Consider the following 16,553-nt stretch of genomic DNA (forward strand, 5'->3'; position numbering starts at 1 on the left):
GGCAAGAACATGGTAACCCACAATTTTACTATTTTAAGAAATTAAAGGTTTTCTGGTGCACAATTCATTTTCAAAGTCGAAAAGATGACTTTTCACGTAAGACTATACATGAAGGATTAAACGAAGCGGTATGCGTTGCTCTATCTGGTGACCATGTTCTTACCTCACACCTTTCATATCTTTACGGAACCCTTCCCCCACCCCCACCCCCATAAAAACTACGGAATATATTTAAGTTAAGCCAAACACAACTGCACAACAAACATGACTGAGTGAACGAAATATCTATTAGTTATGCTTTTACTCACAAACTTTATGCTTTCCTCAAATAAAAATTAGGACTTTTTAGAAAAGCTAAATATTAAAAAAAAAAAAAAAAAAAAGAAAAAGAAAAAAAAAACTTCCCAAAATACTTTTCTAAATCCGCCACTGATTCTCAGTGTAAAATGATCTTCAAGGTTGTATCCGGAGGATTACTGCTAAATATATAAAAAAATGAAATATTAGTTATGCCTGTACTCATAAACTTCAAGCTCCTCCCAAATAAAAATTAAGGATTTTTTAAAAAACGAAACAATCAGAGAAACCCCTCCCAAAGTACTTTTCTAAATCCGCTACTGATTATTTGTATAAAATGGTATTCAAGGTTGTATCCGAAAAATTATTCCTAAATCATTGCACAGCTACAGTATAACAGAAATGTGGAAGTACGGTTTGACGGATATATAGAAAAACATAAGTTTAACTTTTGAGCTAGAAGCTATGGCCGGTATTCAGAGAGAATTCGTTAATCGAGTGTTAGTCAGAGTCTAGTTAGTAGCATACTAACTCTTTACTAAGAATGGTGCACTTTTTGGTATTCATAATCTACTTTGAGTACAATTAAAAAGATGTTTTAGATATGATTAACTTATATAACCCCAATGCATCGGGTAAGAAAAATAAATGTGGAAACTACGGAAAAGTAGATCAGTGCATGCGTAGTCTGTAAAAATGAAAACACATGAAATACGAAATACGAAATGTTGTGTCGCACGCTAAACCGTGGGTAAAAGATTAGCCTCTGCTTTAGATTAATTAGTCAAATGTGATTAACTTCGTCAAATACTACGTCCTAATCAGAGACTCTGAATACAATTTTGATAACCAACCGTTAGTCAACCCCGTAGTATGGCGTTAATCAGACGTCAAAACGACTCTGCATAAGGCCCTATATTACTAAGCTCTTAGAAATGAAACACGGATGACAAACTAAAATGATCCAAAGAAGAAAAAAAAATGTTAACTCAAAAGTTAAAATAAAGTTAAATAACCTCTAAAATTATCCTCAAATACTACATTCTTTGTTTGCTTTAATTCGTAAAACATGCTCCATTCATCTTGGTGAATTTCAGAGCGAAATATGACATTTAGGTCATGGAAATCTTATCTAACTATAGAGTATACCATAAGAAAGCTATTTAGATAGAAAAATCATGAAAATGAAAAAAGCCAAAATTTTCAAAATTCTCGTTTTTTTTTCCAAAAAAGCCGGCTTTTTATGTAAAAAAAAAAAAACATCAATTCATCATTTGCAACTCTAACTAAAAATAAGCCAATGTCTACCTCCATATTACGTTTGGTATACTAAAAATTAGCCAAGGTCTACCTCCATATTACGTTTGGTCGAAATTGGATGAATTCTGTAGATCGCATACTATATGGATTATTCTTGGAATTGATGTTTTGTTTGTTGAGAAAAATCAAATCGCTGACGGAGAACGTGATGACATATTAATATTGCTCCCGTAAATTTAGTCTGTTTAGAAAAAAATAATAACTTCGAATGTCAAATTGGATTAGTCATTCATTGATTTGTTGATATCTAACTCACTCACTCTATGGTCCATGGATCCCATAGGTTCAATGCCGCGTTCATAAAAGCTCTCTAATTTACTTCTGTCCTTAGCTAACTGGACCCAGTTTCTACTTTGCATTTCTATTTCTGTGAGATTCATCGTAATAGTTTGCGTCTGGGTCTTCCTAATAGTCGTTTTCCGGTTAAAACTTTGAAAGCATTCCTACTTTCTTCCACTCTGGCTGCATGACCTGCCCACCTGACCATCCTAGATTGATGACCCTAATACAGTTTGCCAACCGGTACAAAATATACAGTTTCTCAGTATGAAGTTTCCTCCATTTCCCTATTCCCGTTCCTCTTGGGTCTGCATATTCATAGATATCCAAGTTCATATATGTTGTAGTACTGATGTCTTTCATTCAATCCTAGTCTTTCGCGGTATTACAAAATAAATAAATAGATAAAAATAAATATTGTACTTATTAATTGTTTTATTATGTTAATTTCTAGGTGAAGTATGGGTGCAAGTAGAACCACCGGCTGGAAAACTGTTGGAACAAGTATCTGTAGGCGATTGGAATGTGTGGGTGGTGGACCAGAATGGACAATTATATGTGAGGCGAGAAGTGACGGTGGTTTTTCCGGAAGGAACTTGCTGGCAACAGGTAGATCAAGGAAAGAAACCTGATTCGAAAGTAGCAGAGGGTTTCCGACAAGTGTCGGTAGGGCCAGAGGGTGAAGTGTGGGCTGTAGCTGGCACAGGAAGTCCTGGAGTTACTGGCGTCATATGTCGCAGGCATGGTGTTTCATCAGAGAATCCTACGGGTACAAGTTGGAGTTACGGCATTGGGGTACGTGTTATTATTATTATTATTATTATTATTATTATTATTATTATTATTATTATTATTATTATTATTATTATTATTATTATTATTTTCTTTAAACAGGAAAATGTGGGTATTCTCGCAGGAGGTGACCTACTGTCCATGAATCAGACATCAAGAGTTAAGGAACTGATAACATTACCGTACTAACAAGATGAAAAACACACACACATATATATATATATTGCAATATCCTCTCATGTTTATAAATAACAGTATGTACTTCCCCCACGAAAATCCCCAAGCAACCAATAAAAGCCACCTACAAAATGTACAAAGAAATACAAAATAAAACAGAAAATTCTAACAACCCCTCCACAAGTTCTCACACCAAGGGACAGCTATAGAAGAGCATGTTAAGACTAGGAAAACGTCAATTCTTACTAATAACTCCTACCTTTCTCTTTGCACTGCTCTGAAAAAAGCCTTAACCTCAGCTCTGCGCTGCTCGGGCAAGAGGTTCCTTTCGTATTTCCGCGCTGCATTGGGGGGGGGGGGGAATATTACCTTTACGCTGCTTTGGGCAAAAAATATTTCTCCGCGCTACTCGACCACGAGACTCAACCCACCTTCGCACTGCTTCAAACAGAAGGTTCCTTCCGTCTCCATGGTGCTCGGGCAACAAACTTCAACCCACCTCTTCGTTCTTTCAAACAAGAAATTCGTGTTTTTAAGCACAGAACACGTTTTTCAGGCGTCCATATTAAGAACAAAAGCCCATATACTTAATTATTACAGTTTGTTATTTCGTGCTCTTCATGAATCTTTTTCAAATAAAATTTAAAAAAAGAATTAAATTTTCCTTCTGTGCGGACAAAAAGTGGTATACCTTAATGTTACATCGCAAGGGCCAGCGATTCTTTTTTGTAAATTTCCTGTCTCCCTTTCTCGTTGAAATCAGCTCTAATTCTGGGATGAGAATCGGACATGTGCTGCTATCTACTGATGGAAAAAACAAGTATCAAGTTAGTTTGAACAACGCACGCTAGATGTCACTAGTAGCAAGATGCACATGTAGCTCTTATGTAGCTTTATTCCCCTATCTCTTTCCTCCATGATTGCAGTTTAAGCTGGTCGAAAATACATGCGTATGCTGAAGATCGGATCGATCGGATCGTTGACTAACGTGACACCTGAAACTGGGGACATTTTCTGAATGCAAGGACCCAGCCATCCAAGTGTACCAATAACATCACATCCGAGGTTGACAGATTAGCGTGAAGCGTCGAGCGGTGTTTGTACACTACGCTACGGCAAGGAAATATACTAACGCATCGCCAAAATAGAAGACTGCTTACAAAATCACTAATTGACATTAGGATACAATTAAGTCCCTTGTATTTGCGACAAGAACTTTTGGAATAATAGTACATTCTCTCCGATGAAAGTCAGCTTCGCCAATTCTTGGACAGTGGTCGAGAAACTACGAATCATCACAACTCAACCATCCTACGGTGAAATGCAACGGCAGAAGTTATGGTGTTGGTGCAATTTGGATAGGTAGTCATATATCGAACCAGCGCACGGTTCGTATTAACTTATTGTATATATATATTAACGTAAGTATATTACCGTATATATATATATATATTAACGGTAAGCACATCAATATTGTGAAATGCAACAGGAAAACTTGCGGAACTCCACGCAATTCATGTCATCATGTTATAGAGCGAGGCTGACCACTCGCTGTAAGAAGCAAAATGGGGTTCAAACTTTGCTGTGGTTCGACAGTACCCGGACTTTCTTACAGAAAAATGTTTGGCTTCCTTTATTACTAAAATTGCAGAAACAACCTCACAGAGCCCTAAACGAAGAAGAATTACTTGAGACAGTTTGTGAAAAATGAAACAGCATGTCACAAAATGTCATCGATGACTTACTGGATTCCATGTCAGGTAGAGCTGAAGCATTATATACTATTAAAGGGAACCAATAATAACTCCAGCATCAGAAATTGTTCCTTCCGTGCGATGGTTCGTATAATAGATGCTGCTAATGGATCTCCGATTGGCTGTCTTGGTACTCAAGTAAGAAAGTCTTTCGATGACGCAACTCCCCTAAAAAGCCATAAACAGCACATTTATGTTCTTTTTGTGACACGTTATTGCAATTACTACTGAACTGAAGAGAATTTCTTGGAATATTTCCCTCATGTGTCGACCGAATGTGGGTCAGATCAACCTCCTTTGACGCTGTCTGGAGATAGTTTGGCCATGGCACCTACAGCAGTGGCTACAGGCTCATTTTAAGTACACAAATATTTTATAGTGCTCTTAAAAAACGCTGGGAGACGGTGGTTTAATAGTAGATTGTTTGGTTTGAATTCCTTTTTAGAACGAAAGATTTTAATATTGCTGAAAGATAATATTGAACGCATATTCAGATTATCAAAAAACTCACTTGTAAGCATCTTGTAACACTGTAGACAGTATCAAATTGTTTCAATGAACCACTTCCATCTTCGTCAGTGTATATTGAAAACAAAACTCGTAATCTGCTGATCACTTCATATTATGCATTTTTCTTCAGTTCAAGGAATCCAGAATGTAACTGTTTCACTTGTATATACTGTTCAAGAACTCATCCCTTTCATTTGTATATACAGGATGTTTCAAAACAACACCGACAGCGTTTGGATGATTCCTGACACCAAGATAAGACAAAACGTATAGACCATCCTGGGTGCAGAAATCCGTCATTTCAGAGTTAAGGACCATAGCTCCAATACTATGGGACCTACCGTAATCGGGTCAAGATTTCACTTAGGAACTAATATGTGCCCTATCCAAATATTCATATTTCAGAATCCTTCCGCAGCAACTTTTATAGAGGGAGTTTGGCTACGGGCATATAATTTGAAGTACTCATCAACTACTTGCGGAAGTACTGCAGAATTCTCAAGCTCGGATATTTGGATAGGGCACATACCTTTTTTACATGTTCTCGGCAGCCTATAACTCCGAAATGACGGATATCTGCATCCGGGTTGGTCTGTATTTTTTGTTTTATCTTGGTGTCAGGAATCGCCTCCCATTTTCAGTGTTGTTTTGAAACACCCTGTATTCTTTATCATCTGTGAGTTGGCGGTAGCTTCATAATGTGAACTTTCAGCAACTCAAGTTTTTCATATTCAGCCATGCTGACGAAGATGACGATGGTTCGTTGAAACAGTTTATCGCTGTTTAATGTTAGTCTTCGATTTTTACAAAACTTAAAATTGAAAATAATAAAAGTGACTGAACTGGTGAGCAGAGGCGCTCGAAGAAAATTTTCTAGAGGGAGGGGGGGGGGGCATTTCGTTTTCGCTATATTACGTCTGGTATTTAATATACGTGGTTTGCTATATTACGATACATTTTCGTGAGCCGGAGGGAAGGGGGGCTCCACCCTGCCCTCCCCTTTGGGCGCCCATGCTGGTGAGTGCTTTAAGACTAAACATTTCGATTCCTAAGAACCGTACTAATTCATATTTTATTATTTATTTATTAACAGGGAGGCTGGCAACATATATGTGCAAGAGGATTTCGTAAACAAACAACGTAGTGTTACGCACCGAAGGGATTAGTCATTACAGACGATATTATCTATTTTAATTTACCTATGACATATGCATTTATATAACTAAGGTATCTTAGTGTCAAGTTATATTGGGTTAATATCCATTAGAATTTATTGAATAGCTGTAGCCGTAAGCGTATAAATTATTCTTAAAATACGAGTTAAAATAAAATATTCTTCTTCTTCTTCCTTCGCGTTTAGGATCTAGAAGTAAGACAGCGGAAGGGAGAAAAAGAATTTTAGTTTTAATTTACATACCTGTAACATAAAGGGTCACCATATGTTTTTGAGTGTGGTTTGTAAAATGTTAATTGTTTTAAAGTGAGGTATGTGATATTACAGGAGAATCATTCTTTACATACACGATGTTACAAAATGTGTCAGAATATTTTGGGAAGAGATTTCTCAGATCAAAATAAAGGAAAAAGTTCGCATGGACCTGTGCTCAAAAGTGGATAGTTTCGAAGTTATTAAGGTACCGAAAACGAGAAATAAGTGAACGTTGATAACGTTTGGAATCACTAACTTTTTATAATCATAAATCTAATATTAATTCATGCAGTTTCCCCATGTAATCCTTACACTCTTCTTTCGGGTCAGTCTCATAAGTTGGTAACTGTAGTTACTCGCGGTGAAGCAAAATAGAGGATCTAGGACGTGGCATCACTGCAACAGGAAATACTGTGAACCTATGTTTTCCCATCACACACAAAAATTCGGGCTGGAAAGGGTTAAAAGTTCATAGCTTTACTACTATGGGACCTATCGTAGTCGGGTCAAGCCATCACTGAGGAACTGGTATGTGGACTATACAAATATCCATGTTTAAGAATGCTCCACTACTTGAACATCAATTTTTAGAGAGGTAGATGGAGAGTGATCAAGTACTCCCAAACAACCTCTTTAAAAATGATTGTGCATGTACCGGAGGTTCTGAAAGATTCATATTTGGATAGTTCACATACTAGTTCCTCACTGATGTCTTGACCTGACTACGATCGGTCTTATGTGAGTAAAACTATAGACCTTTAATGTTCATTTTTTCACGTTTTCGACACCTTATAACCGCGAAACTATCCGTTTTTGAGCACAAGGTCCATATAAACTTTTTTCTTATTTTGATATGAGGAATTGTTCCTAACATATTGCGATAAATTTTTCTAACACCCTGTATAAAATGGTCAGTAACGTAAAGTGGTCAGTCTATTAGACAGTAACAAAGAAGACACCCTTTTCTTGGATAATGAAAAATCCATGTTTTTATGTTGTGTTTGGTACACGTAGAGATGTGCTCAATATGAATGTTAACGTACACTTTATTACAATATTCTTGGTAGTTGTTCATTTCGATATCCATTATTTTCTTGACACGACAAAGTATGGATGTATTTTATTGAATGCGCTTTCCATAGATTTGATTTGTGCAATATTATGGGACATTCATGAAAAGAAAGAAAGGAAAATGAAGGAAAAAAATATTATAGTAGGACTGAAAGTGATAGTGGACCATTTCTAGGCGCTTAAAAGCTCTGATGTGCCTACGATGAGGTGAGGTGTCCCGATTAGTAAGGGCGAACTCGAGAAAATTTACACAGATCTGAATGCTCAGAAATTCCTTTTGTGAGGTATTTGAAGAGTAATACCAAACTGCTCTGTGGCAGCCAGTTCTCTTGTCCTTATAGTATAATTTATGCGAGTGATTTGTCTTTCCTTTAGAAAATTCAGTTTCAAAATAAGTGCATAATTATTTTGACCATTCAGAATGCATTTTCAGGAAATAAAACCTTTGCTGAGTGTGTGCTCACAACTCGGAACACCTTCTCTTTAGTAGGGTACACCATAGGATAATGGTTAGAACGTTGGACCACTTCCGCGTGGTCCCGGGTTCGATTCCCCAACTTTCGGCGTCCATCCAACGTCGTGAGACAAAACTGGGGAGTCACGTGAATAAAAGACGTGACGGCCATTATATAAGTCTAGAAAGTTCCCGATACGCCTGCTGATCACGTGGCCTTCGACAGGCTGGACGTAGTTCTTCAGCCGCTTGCTAACAGATGGCGTTGGAGCGGCTCAGACCTAAAAAAGGCTGCTACGCCAAGTGGTTTGGTAACATTTCCTTCAGATTCCGTAAGGTTTGGTATACAGTTTTCAAGTGCAATATACAGGGTGACCCAGAAGTAGGTATACAGTTCTACAAAGTATGACATTTTAGTTCATTAAGATAATTCGTTTATTTGCTTCTGTTTGCTCCAATCTTAGATATAAGTGAAAAGGGATTAAAAGCAAATAATAAAGAAATTGTAAGTCACTGTATAGGTAACAATAAGTAAATTATATAAAATGCCATGAGTCGGTCAGTACGGGACTGTATACCTACTTTTGGGTCACCCTGTACAGTATTTATAGTCAATCGAACTTTTTTATAGACTTTTGTTTCAGGTACGACCTAAACATCTTTGAAGATAGATAGTGGTTGGAAACTAGATGAAAAATAGGAAATTAGTATCTGAAAAGTTCAAAGTATAAAGCTAGAGTTTCAGACATAGTCTATGAACTAATAATGATGTGAAATATAAAATAAAATCGAGTACTATAGTTAAACTTGGCTATCCTAGCCATATCGACACAAAAAATGGATAAACTTTTAACATAAAAAAGTAAAATGTGTAGTATAGTGTATCTTAGGTATCTGAAATTGATTTATACAGTTAATTTTTTTTTTTTTTTTTTTTTTTTTTTTAACAAAAGAGACACTGACCAAAGCTTAAAACTTTACTTTATTTTAAATTATAATTTGTAACTGTGTCGGATATCTAGCATATCCTTCTTCAGACACGATCGAAATTCTCTGTTCCTACTCCATTTTCTTCGTATCGTGTCTGAAGAATTTCGATTGTGTCTGAAGAAGGATATGCTAGATATCCGAAACAGTTACAAATTATAATTTAAAATAAAGTTTTAAGCTTTGGTCAGTGTCTCTTTTGTTAAAACAATTAATCCAAAGCCATGAATAGTCTTACAGTTAATTTATTGTAAAACGAAATGAGATTTGAAAAAAAAAAAAAACTTTTAAAGGTTTGTATAGTATGCATTCCTGGAATTATTATCTGACTTAGATCCAAAGTCATAACGATATGCGTAAATATGAATTTATGCACGTGGGTAGGAACAGAGAATTCGTAAGCGTACATGAAAATCAAATTCCTTGCCAGAAATTTGATAAAAATGTAACAAGACAAACTTTATAACCAGATTCTTGTGCTCACATTGTGGGCGCGGTGGCTCAGTGGTAGAACGTTCATCTCCGGTGCTTGGGGTCCATGGTTCGATCCCAGCTCGCGCCGTGTGGACTTTGTGGTGGACAAACACCGTGCTCGTGGATTTTCTCCTCGGGGTTCTTCCGTTTCCTCCCACTTTCTTCATTCCACCATTTCACTCATCTCTCATCATCACCGTCTCCTTTAGCCTAACCGGCATAACCGTGGGACGTAAAACTTAACTGATTTCATTTTCATTTTTCTTCTGCTCACATTTCATCAGACAAGAAGTTGAAGAAGGAGGGAGAAATACATATTACAGAAAGCAGCAGCACTAATTGTGGATTGTCATATCTAACTCCATATTGGCTTCCAGACGCCTTAGTTACTGTTTTTATAATAATATGTGCTATAAAGTCTCAAGCCATGAAAAGATGAATGAACTACACGTTTGCCTCTGTTCCAACATATTTACTCAAATGCTGTACAATTTTGTTTATGTATATGTGAAATTTGGCCAACCATCTTTGTCTGAAAAGCCTTGTACAGTCAGGGACAAAAATTTGATGAAATTAGTTTCGTAAATAACTTCAGAATGGGAGAACAATTTGAGTACAATTGAAAAAGGATATAATATTCTGTACATTCAAGTCATACCACCGTTATTCCCAAAAATAAATTTTACAATTTTGAAAGAACTTTTGTCGCTGACTGTATCTACAGTTGGAATTATATCAAGCTACAGCATTAGAATTTCCTATGAACAGTATCCAGAATATAGTTTTTTTAAAGCAAGGTGGGTGGCCAACATTTCTTGAACAAGGTTGTACCCTACGTATTTGAAATATTCCATTATGATGATTATCTCCTCAGGGCTCATAGTGGTCTGGTCTCTTGTAAATAGTTGAAAAGTGAACCAAAAGCACACGAAAAAAATGACCAAAAAGTGACTAAAAACACACGAAAAGTGACCAAAATCTCATCATGACCCTTTTTCCCTTTGTCAATTTCTCCATCACTTCTCTCTCTGTGTTTGTTGTTTTGTTTCATCTTTTCTTCTTTACTTCTTCTTTTTGAGCTTCCTCTTTGATTAGGTTTTCTAAGTATGCTTTGTAGTTACGGTAAGCAAACTTAGCAGATGTAAGAAGCTTCTGAGTAAGTGGAACCAGTTCTGGCCTATTTCCGAATTTCCTCATCCCAGACATTATATTTAACTTCGCATTAAGAGTTCTCAAAGCCATGAAATAGTCAACTTTATCACCTACTCTTAAGAAGAACATACAAGAAGCATACCACAAGACGAACATGATGAACCACACAAACACACACACACACAACGTTGAGCGGAGCGTTAACCATTACGAGAGAAAACTAAAAGTCTATTATCACAGAAGAAAGAATAAACACAGATGGGTTCTCAACCCCATTTTGAGAGCTTAAGCATCCATCCACTGTGCTTTAGAAAGAATAAAAGCTGACTGTTTTATATATGGCAGCAAGTACTGAAGCTTTCAGAAAAGTAATGATGAGTAACAAGTTTCTGCCTTTTTCCATTTATTTTTGTAATATTTTTCTTAGAAAACTGCCAAAGCAAAACATAAATCACACGAAAAAGTCACTTTACCTCCCAAAAAGTAACTTTTAGTGACCAACTTGAAAAAAAAAAGTAACTTTTAGTTTAAAAAGTGACTCGCTATGAGCCCTGTCTCCTGCTCGAATTTGTACATAATACGCGTGATTTCAAAATACTCATATGGTATAGCTACGGAACAGGGCCGGCTCTACCATATCTGCATCACGTGCATTTGCATGGGGCGACAAATTTTGAGGAGCGACAAAATCTATCATAACTGTATTATGTAAAATAAATATTTCTTGTTGAAAACAGACTTCGTGATAATGGCAGTTAAATTTACTAAGCTAACCCTATTTGAATACTACGTTCATAAATCATGTTCAGGTCGCATTAGTTTAAGGTCACATCATACAGTGCTAAAGCAAATGGTCAAACAAATCCCAGCATGAATTGCTTGATTGTTGTCAAATACAAGATCTCAGTTCTCGAACAGTTGCGAACACCTGTTCCATTTGGTTAGTTATCACAGTTTTAATATGAAAATTAGTCTTGTCTTTGTCATAAATAAGTTCCTTATCATTGAAGGTAGAAACAAGTTTTTCTTTTTCTTTCTTTTTCTTTTTTTTTTTTTTTTTAAATTTTCTAACAGATGTAGAAAGAAATTCAAGAAATAGAAATAAAAGAGCTAGTTGCAGTGGAATTGCAAACTGATATATTGAGATTGAAGCTCGATATTGAATTCTGTAAAAAGAATTTACATATTTCCTCTGCAGATGTGTTTGCTTTATCTTTCACTAACATAATAAATTATTATTTAAAGAAAAAAGAAAACAGATACAATGAGATTGTGTTTGTAGTGTTTATGCCTTTCTGAGTGCTACTGCACTTTCCCTCCCCTTCGTTCATGATGCAGTAGCATACTTAAAATGATGGCTTTTAAGATTTGGTCTTTCTGAAGAAAGGAAGGGGGCAGCAAACTACCTAGGGCCGGTCCTGCTACGGAATTAAAGTCAGATAACTATAATGACTACATTCTACAAGCCACCTTCTCCCAATTTGCGTACCAACAAGTGATTTTACCATTGGTATACGATTTCTGTATAGAATTGTATAAAATTACAAATTTAAGTGAGAGGTAATTTGATTTTCCGTTATTAATTATATGATTAATTTTATAACTGACCCTTTTGCTTAAGTAAAAAAAAAAAAAAAAAAAAAAAAAAACTTTATTTTCGATCTCGATTTCACTTCTAGATGGTCGTTTATGATAAAATTAATTCGGTATGTGCATATGATTATATGTATACAACATATGCTTTTATGTGTACGTTTGTATGTATATATATAAATAAGTATGGGCATTTTGTTGTAAACTGTTACCACTAAAATATGCAAAAAATAAGTAATATTTGCTGTAAATAAAAAAGTTAATAAATAATAATGTTGCTAGTCGTTTTATGAAAAATGTGATTGTACGGCTTTTTTTTTTCTCGCGCATTGTGATATATTTGATATCTGTATATCTGAGAAAAATATGGTATTGTATATGTAAAATGAAGGTTAAATGTGTGCTTTGGTGATTTTTCCTTTCTTTCAGCTTTTTTTAAATTTCTTATTTTAATAAGATAGGCTTATTTGTTATTGACGTAAAGGGACCAATATATAATTTGTGTTCATGTCTTAAGATTCTGCTTAAAATTGCTTATGTATTTGCGAAAGAGAATGAATATGATTTGTTCTTGATTGAAATAATGTATTTTGTGCTCCGTTGATGTTGACTTAATCCGAAAATACAGCGTGGAGCAGAGGAAATACATGTTCTTTAAACCGCTAGTACTCGGAGACGGATAGGGGTATTGATTTTGAGCCACCGTTGGCAGACAGCTCAAACAATAATTGCTATGTTGGTGCGTTGAAGCGTAGAGCATCGTGTGTTCGAGGTCGAGCAGTTCTTTAGAAACAATGATTCTGTGGTCACGGTTCAACGTATTTTCCGTCGAAAGTTTAACGTCAAACGTCGAGGTACAGTCACAGATCGAAACACCATATATCCGATGGGTTACAGCGTTCAGAGGTACTGGATCCGTGATAGAAAAGAAACCACCTGGTCTTCCACGTTCAGTTCGACAGAGCAAAAAGGGCAATTCTTGCTAGTCCGCCAGGCGACTGGCTGTATTGCTGGGTATGTCACGTCGTTTGCTTCGTCGCATCTTACATGGTGATCCCAAATTTCACCCGTACAAAATAATGATTGTCCAGCAGCTAAGTGAAACGGATTTTATGCAGCGCAGATAATTTTGTGGCATAATGGACGCTATTCTTACGGAAGATGCAGATGTCACAGTATTCATAAGTGACTTGACTTGACTTGATTTTGAGTTTAACGTCCCTTTCAGCAGCGAGGCTATATGAGACGTGGACCTACTGATCAACGTGGAATCCGAACCACATGAGCTCCTTATGCATAAGTGACGAAGCCCATTTTCATCTGGATGGTTATGTTAATGTACAGAATTGCTCTACGCTCCAACGCTTTATAGCGACTGAAACTAACATTGTTTGAGCTGTCTGCCAACGGTCGCTCAAAATCAATACTCCTACTCGTCGACGAGTACTAGCGGTTTAAAAAACATGCGTTTCCTCTGCTCCACCCTGTATTTCTATTTTTTGGTTCATGAGGTCCTAATTGCGTTCTCTCTCTCTCTCTCTCTCTCTCTCTCTATATATATATATATATATATATATATATATATATATATATATATATATATATATATAAAACAATAGAAACGGTCACGTAGTGTAATATAAACATGCGTGTTTCACAAAATATCGCTGTTTTTATTGAAATAATTACAGTGCCGTACCGATTGGATCGAATACAGTACAGAGAAATTCACAGATTTGTGATGTTGCATAGATATATTCGAAAATATATTCCGTTTTTTTTTATTTATTTATTTATGAATTGACCAATTAGAACAGTTGAACAGTTAAAGATCGAATTTAGGCTAAATGGTGTTCTGTGTTTGACCACTTTACCACCACCTGCTTTCGTTTCCTCTCATGCTCTACGCCAAACTTTTTTTTACTTTGTCCTTAGTAAAGCGAGCTGGTAAGCCGGAGTAGGAAAAATCTTATCCACGTACTTTCAGGTCGAGAATTCCCTAAAACGAGAAGATGCGTTGTCGCCATTATTATTTAACTTTGTCCTGGAGTAAGCTATAAGGAAAATCAAAGATAGCAGCCAGGCCCTAGAGCTTAATGGCATTCACCAGGTTATGGCATATGCTCATGATATAAATATAATAGGGGATAATAGGAAAACAATAGAAAGAAATGCAGAGGTGTTATTAAATGCTTGCAGGGTCGTGGGTTTAGAAGTAAATGCAGAAAAAAATAGATAGATAAAAATTCGTTGGGATCCTAATTAAGGCAAATTATGGATGTGTTAAAATATCAAACAATACTTTCAAATATCAATATTAACAGACCAAAATCATATCCACGAAGAAATTAAATGTCGACTAAAATCAGGGAGTTCGTGTTGTTATTCAGTTCAAAATCTTTTGTCGTTGCGAATTCTGTTGAATTTGAAGCTTAAAATATATATAAAACTATGATCAAGCCTGTTGTCCTGTGTGGTTGCGAAACATGGTTGCTTACTGTAGAGAAGTACGCAAACTGAAATTATTTGAGAATAGAACCCTGAGACGAATATTCGAATCCAAGAGGAGCGTGAATAGGGAACGGCAGAAACTTCATAACTAGGAACTGCATAATTTATACCGTTTACCAAACATTGTTAGGATCATCAAGTCTAGGAGGCTCAGGTAGGCAGGTCATGTAGCCAGAATGGAAGAAAGTAGGAACGCTTTCAAAGTTTTAACTGGAAATCCAATCGGAAAACAAGTATTAGGAAGACCTAGGCGCAGATGGGAGAACAATATTAAGACGGATCTCGCAGAAATAAGAATAAAAATAAATAAACTGGATCCAATTTACTAAGGACAGAAGTCAATGTAGAGCTTTCGTGAACGCGGTATTGAACCTCCTGGTTCCATAGGCCATAGAATTAGTTAGTTGTGGTACGTGTGCGGGAGCACCGGTAGAGCTGTAAATACCGATGTATACTTCCTAACTTTGAGATCGACCTATCTCTATGGACGCTAGAAAATCTAATCAAAGAGAGAGAGAGAGAGAAAATCCATTTTTGACCTAAACTTCATTGTTATTATTATAAAATTACGTGTACTCGCCCTGTGTTCGAATGGATGCGATTGGTTTTGATGATATTATTCACTTCAAAATTTATTTAACGAAGTGTCAATTGAATAATAAATTGTGTTATAAAAACGTCCAAGTATATATCAAATAGTTTGGCAGCAGGATATCTTAAAATGTTTTTAAACGCAATAAGAAGGTTGGTGCTTGAGGCAACGGCAATATTTAAAATAATATAATATTTTATATATAGTAATATTTTAAACTGCTATGCTGCAAGTAAAATTTGTTTGTTGGTATTCCTGGGCATTATGTTGTGTCCTATCGTAACTAGTTGTGTATATTTTGAACTAAAAATTAGCTGTAAGTGTTGTTACTTGAAGGTTGTATCACGAAGAATATATGTATACTAAATTAATTGTTGGTACGAAAACTATTGTTTTAAATTTTTCGTTATCAATGACTATATATTCTAAAGATCTTGTTATGATTTTAAAGGGTTTAAATTCTAGCTAAGTGGATGCATAATGTTTGGAATGTAGTTGGAGAAGTGAGGTGAAGTTGCAATAAGCTACATTCAGAAATACTTTGTTCTTATTATTATGAATAGCTTAATGTTGTAATGAATCTCACATGCTGTGAAAATGAGGTACTTTTAAAATATATTATCCAGAAATTAAATTTTATTTATAAAAGCATTCTTTTAAGGTGTTCCTTAAACGTTCTATAGAACTTCTTATTTTCGAGCGACACACAGAGGTTTGAAATCCCAAAAAAGCTGGTCAAAAATCAAAATTGAGAATTTTCAGGTCATATACGAGGCTCGTTCGGAAAGTAACCTCCGATTTGTCACTGTGCGTGAAGTAGTGGGGAGGCAGCACTACCATCTTTGCACAGACCTGCCCGGTAAATCAGTCTTCATCCAACCGTGGTAGGGTGAAGATTGTCTGATCACTCGTTCTACTTTTGTAGCGCCTGAAAATGTGTGCTGCAGTAGAAGACCCCGCCAGGTATGAAGTGCAAGCTGTTGTACGCTTTCTTACGGCAAAAAATATATTCGGCAGTAGCTATTCATCGGGAACATTGTGCCGCGTATGGACCAAGTGTGATGAGTGAAGGAGTTCGTTCATTTAAAAGTGAACGAACAAACATTCATGACGAAGAGAGGAGTGGCAGGCCATCAATTTTTCAGTCATCCACCTCACAGC

At 36.1% G+C, this 16,553-nt stretch overlaps 1 protein-coding gene across 1 annotated transcript in view; it reads left to right on the forward strand.

Moving 5' to 3' along the window:
• The window catches only part of Pex23 (tectonin beta-propeller repeat-containing peroxin 23), a 118,183-nt gene extending 102,140 nt beyond the window's left edge, over positions 1-16,043 (forward strand). The window contains exons 21-22 of the mRNA XM_081750542.1: positions 2,351-2,691; positions 6,223-16,043. Of these exons, the coding sequence (XP_081606668.1) occupies positions 2,351-2,691; positions 6,223-6,273 (392 nt within the window). The 3' untranslated portion in view covers positions 6,274-16,043. The remainder of the gene's footprint in view (positions 1-2,350; positions 2,692-6,222) is intronic.
• Positions 16,044-16,553: the final 510 nt, after the last annotated feature.

The sequence above is a fragment of the Thermobia domestica genome, chromosome 3 (genome assembly GCF_964235325.1).
Source record: "Thermobia domestica chromosome 3, izTheDome1.hap1.1, whole genome shotgun sequence".
Classification (NCBI taxonomy): domain Eukaryota; kingdom Metazoa; phylum Arthropoda; class Insecta; order Zygentoma; family Lepismatidae; genus Thermobia; species Thermobia domestica.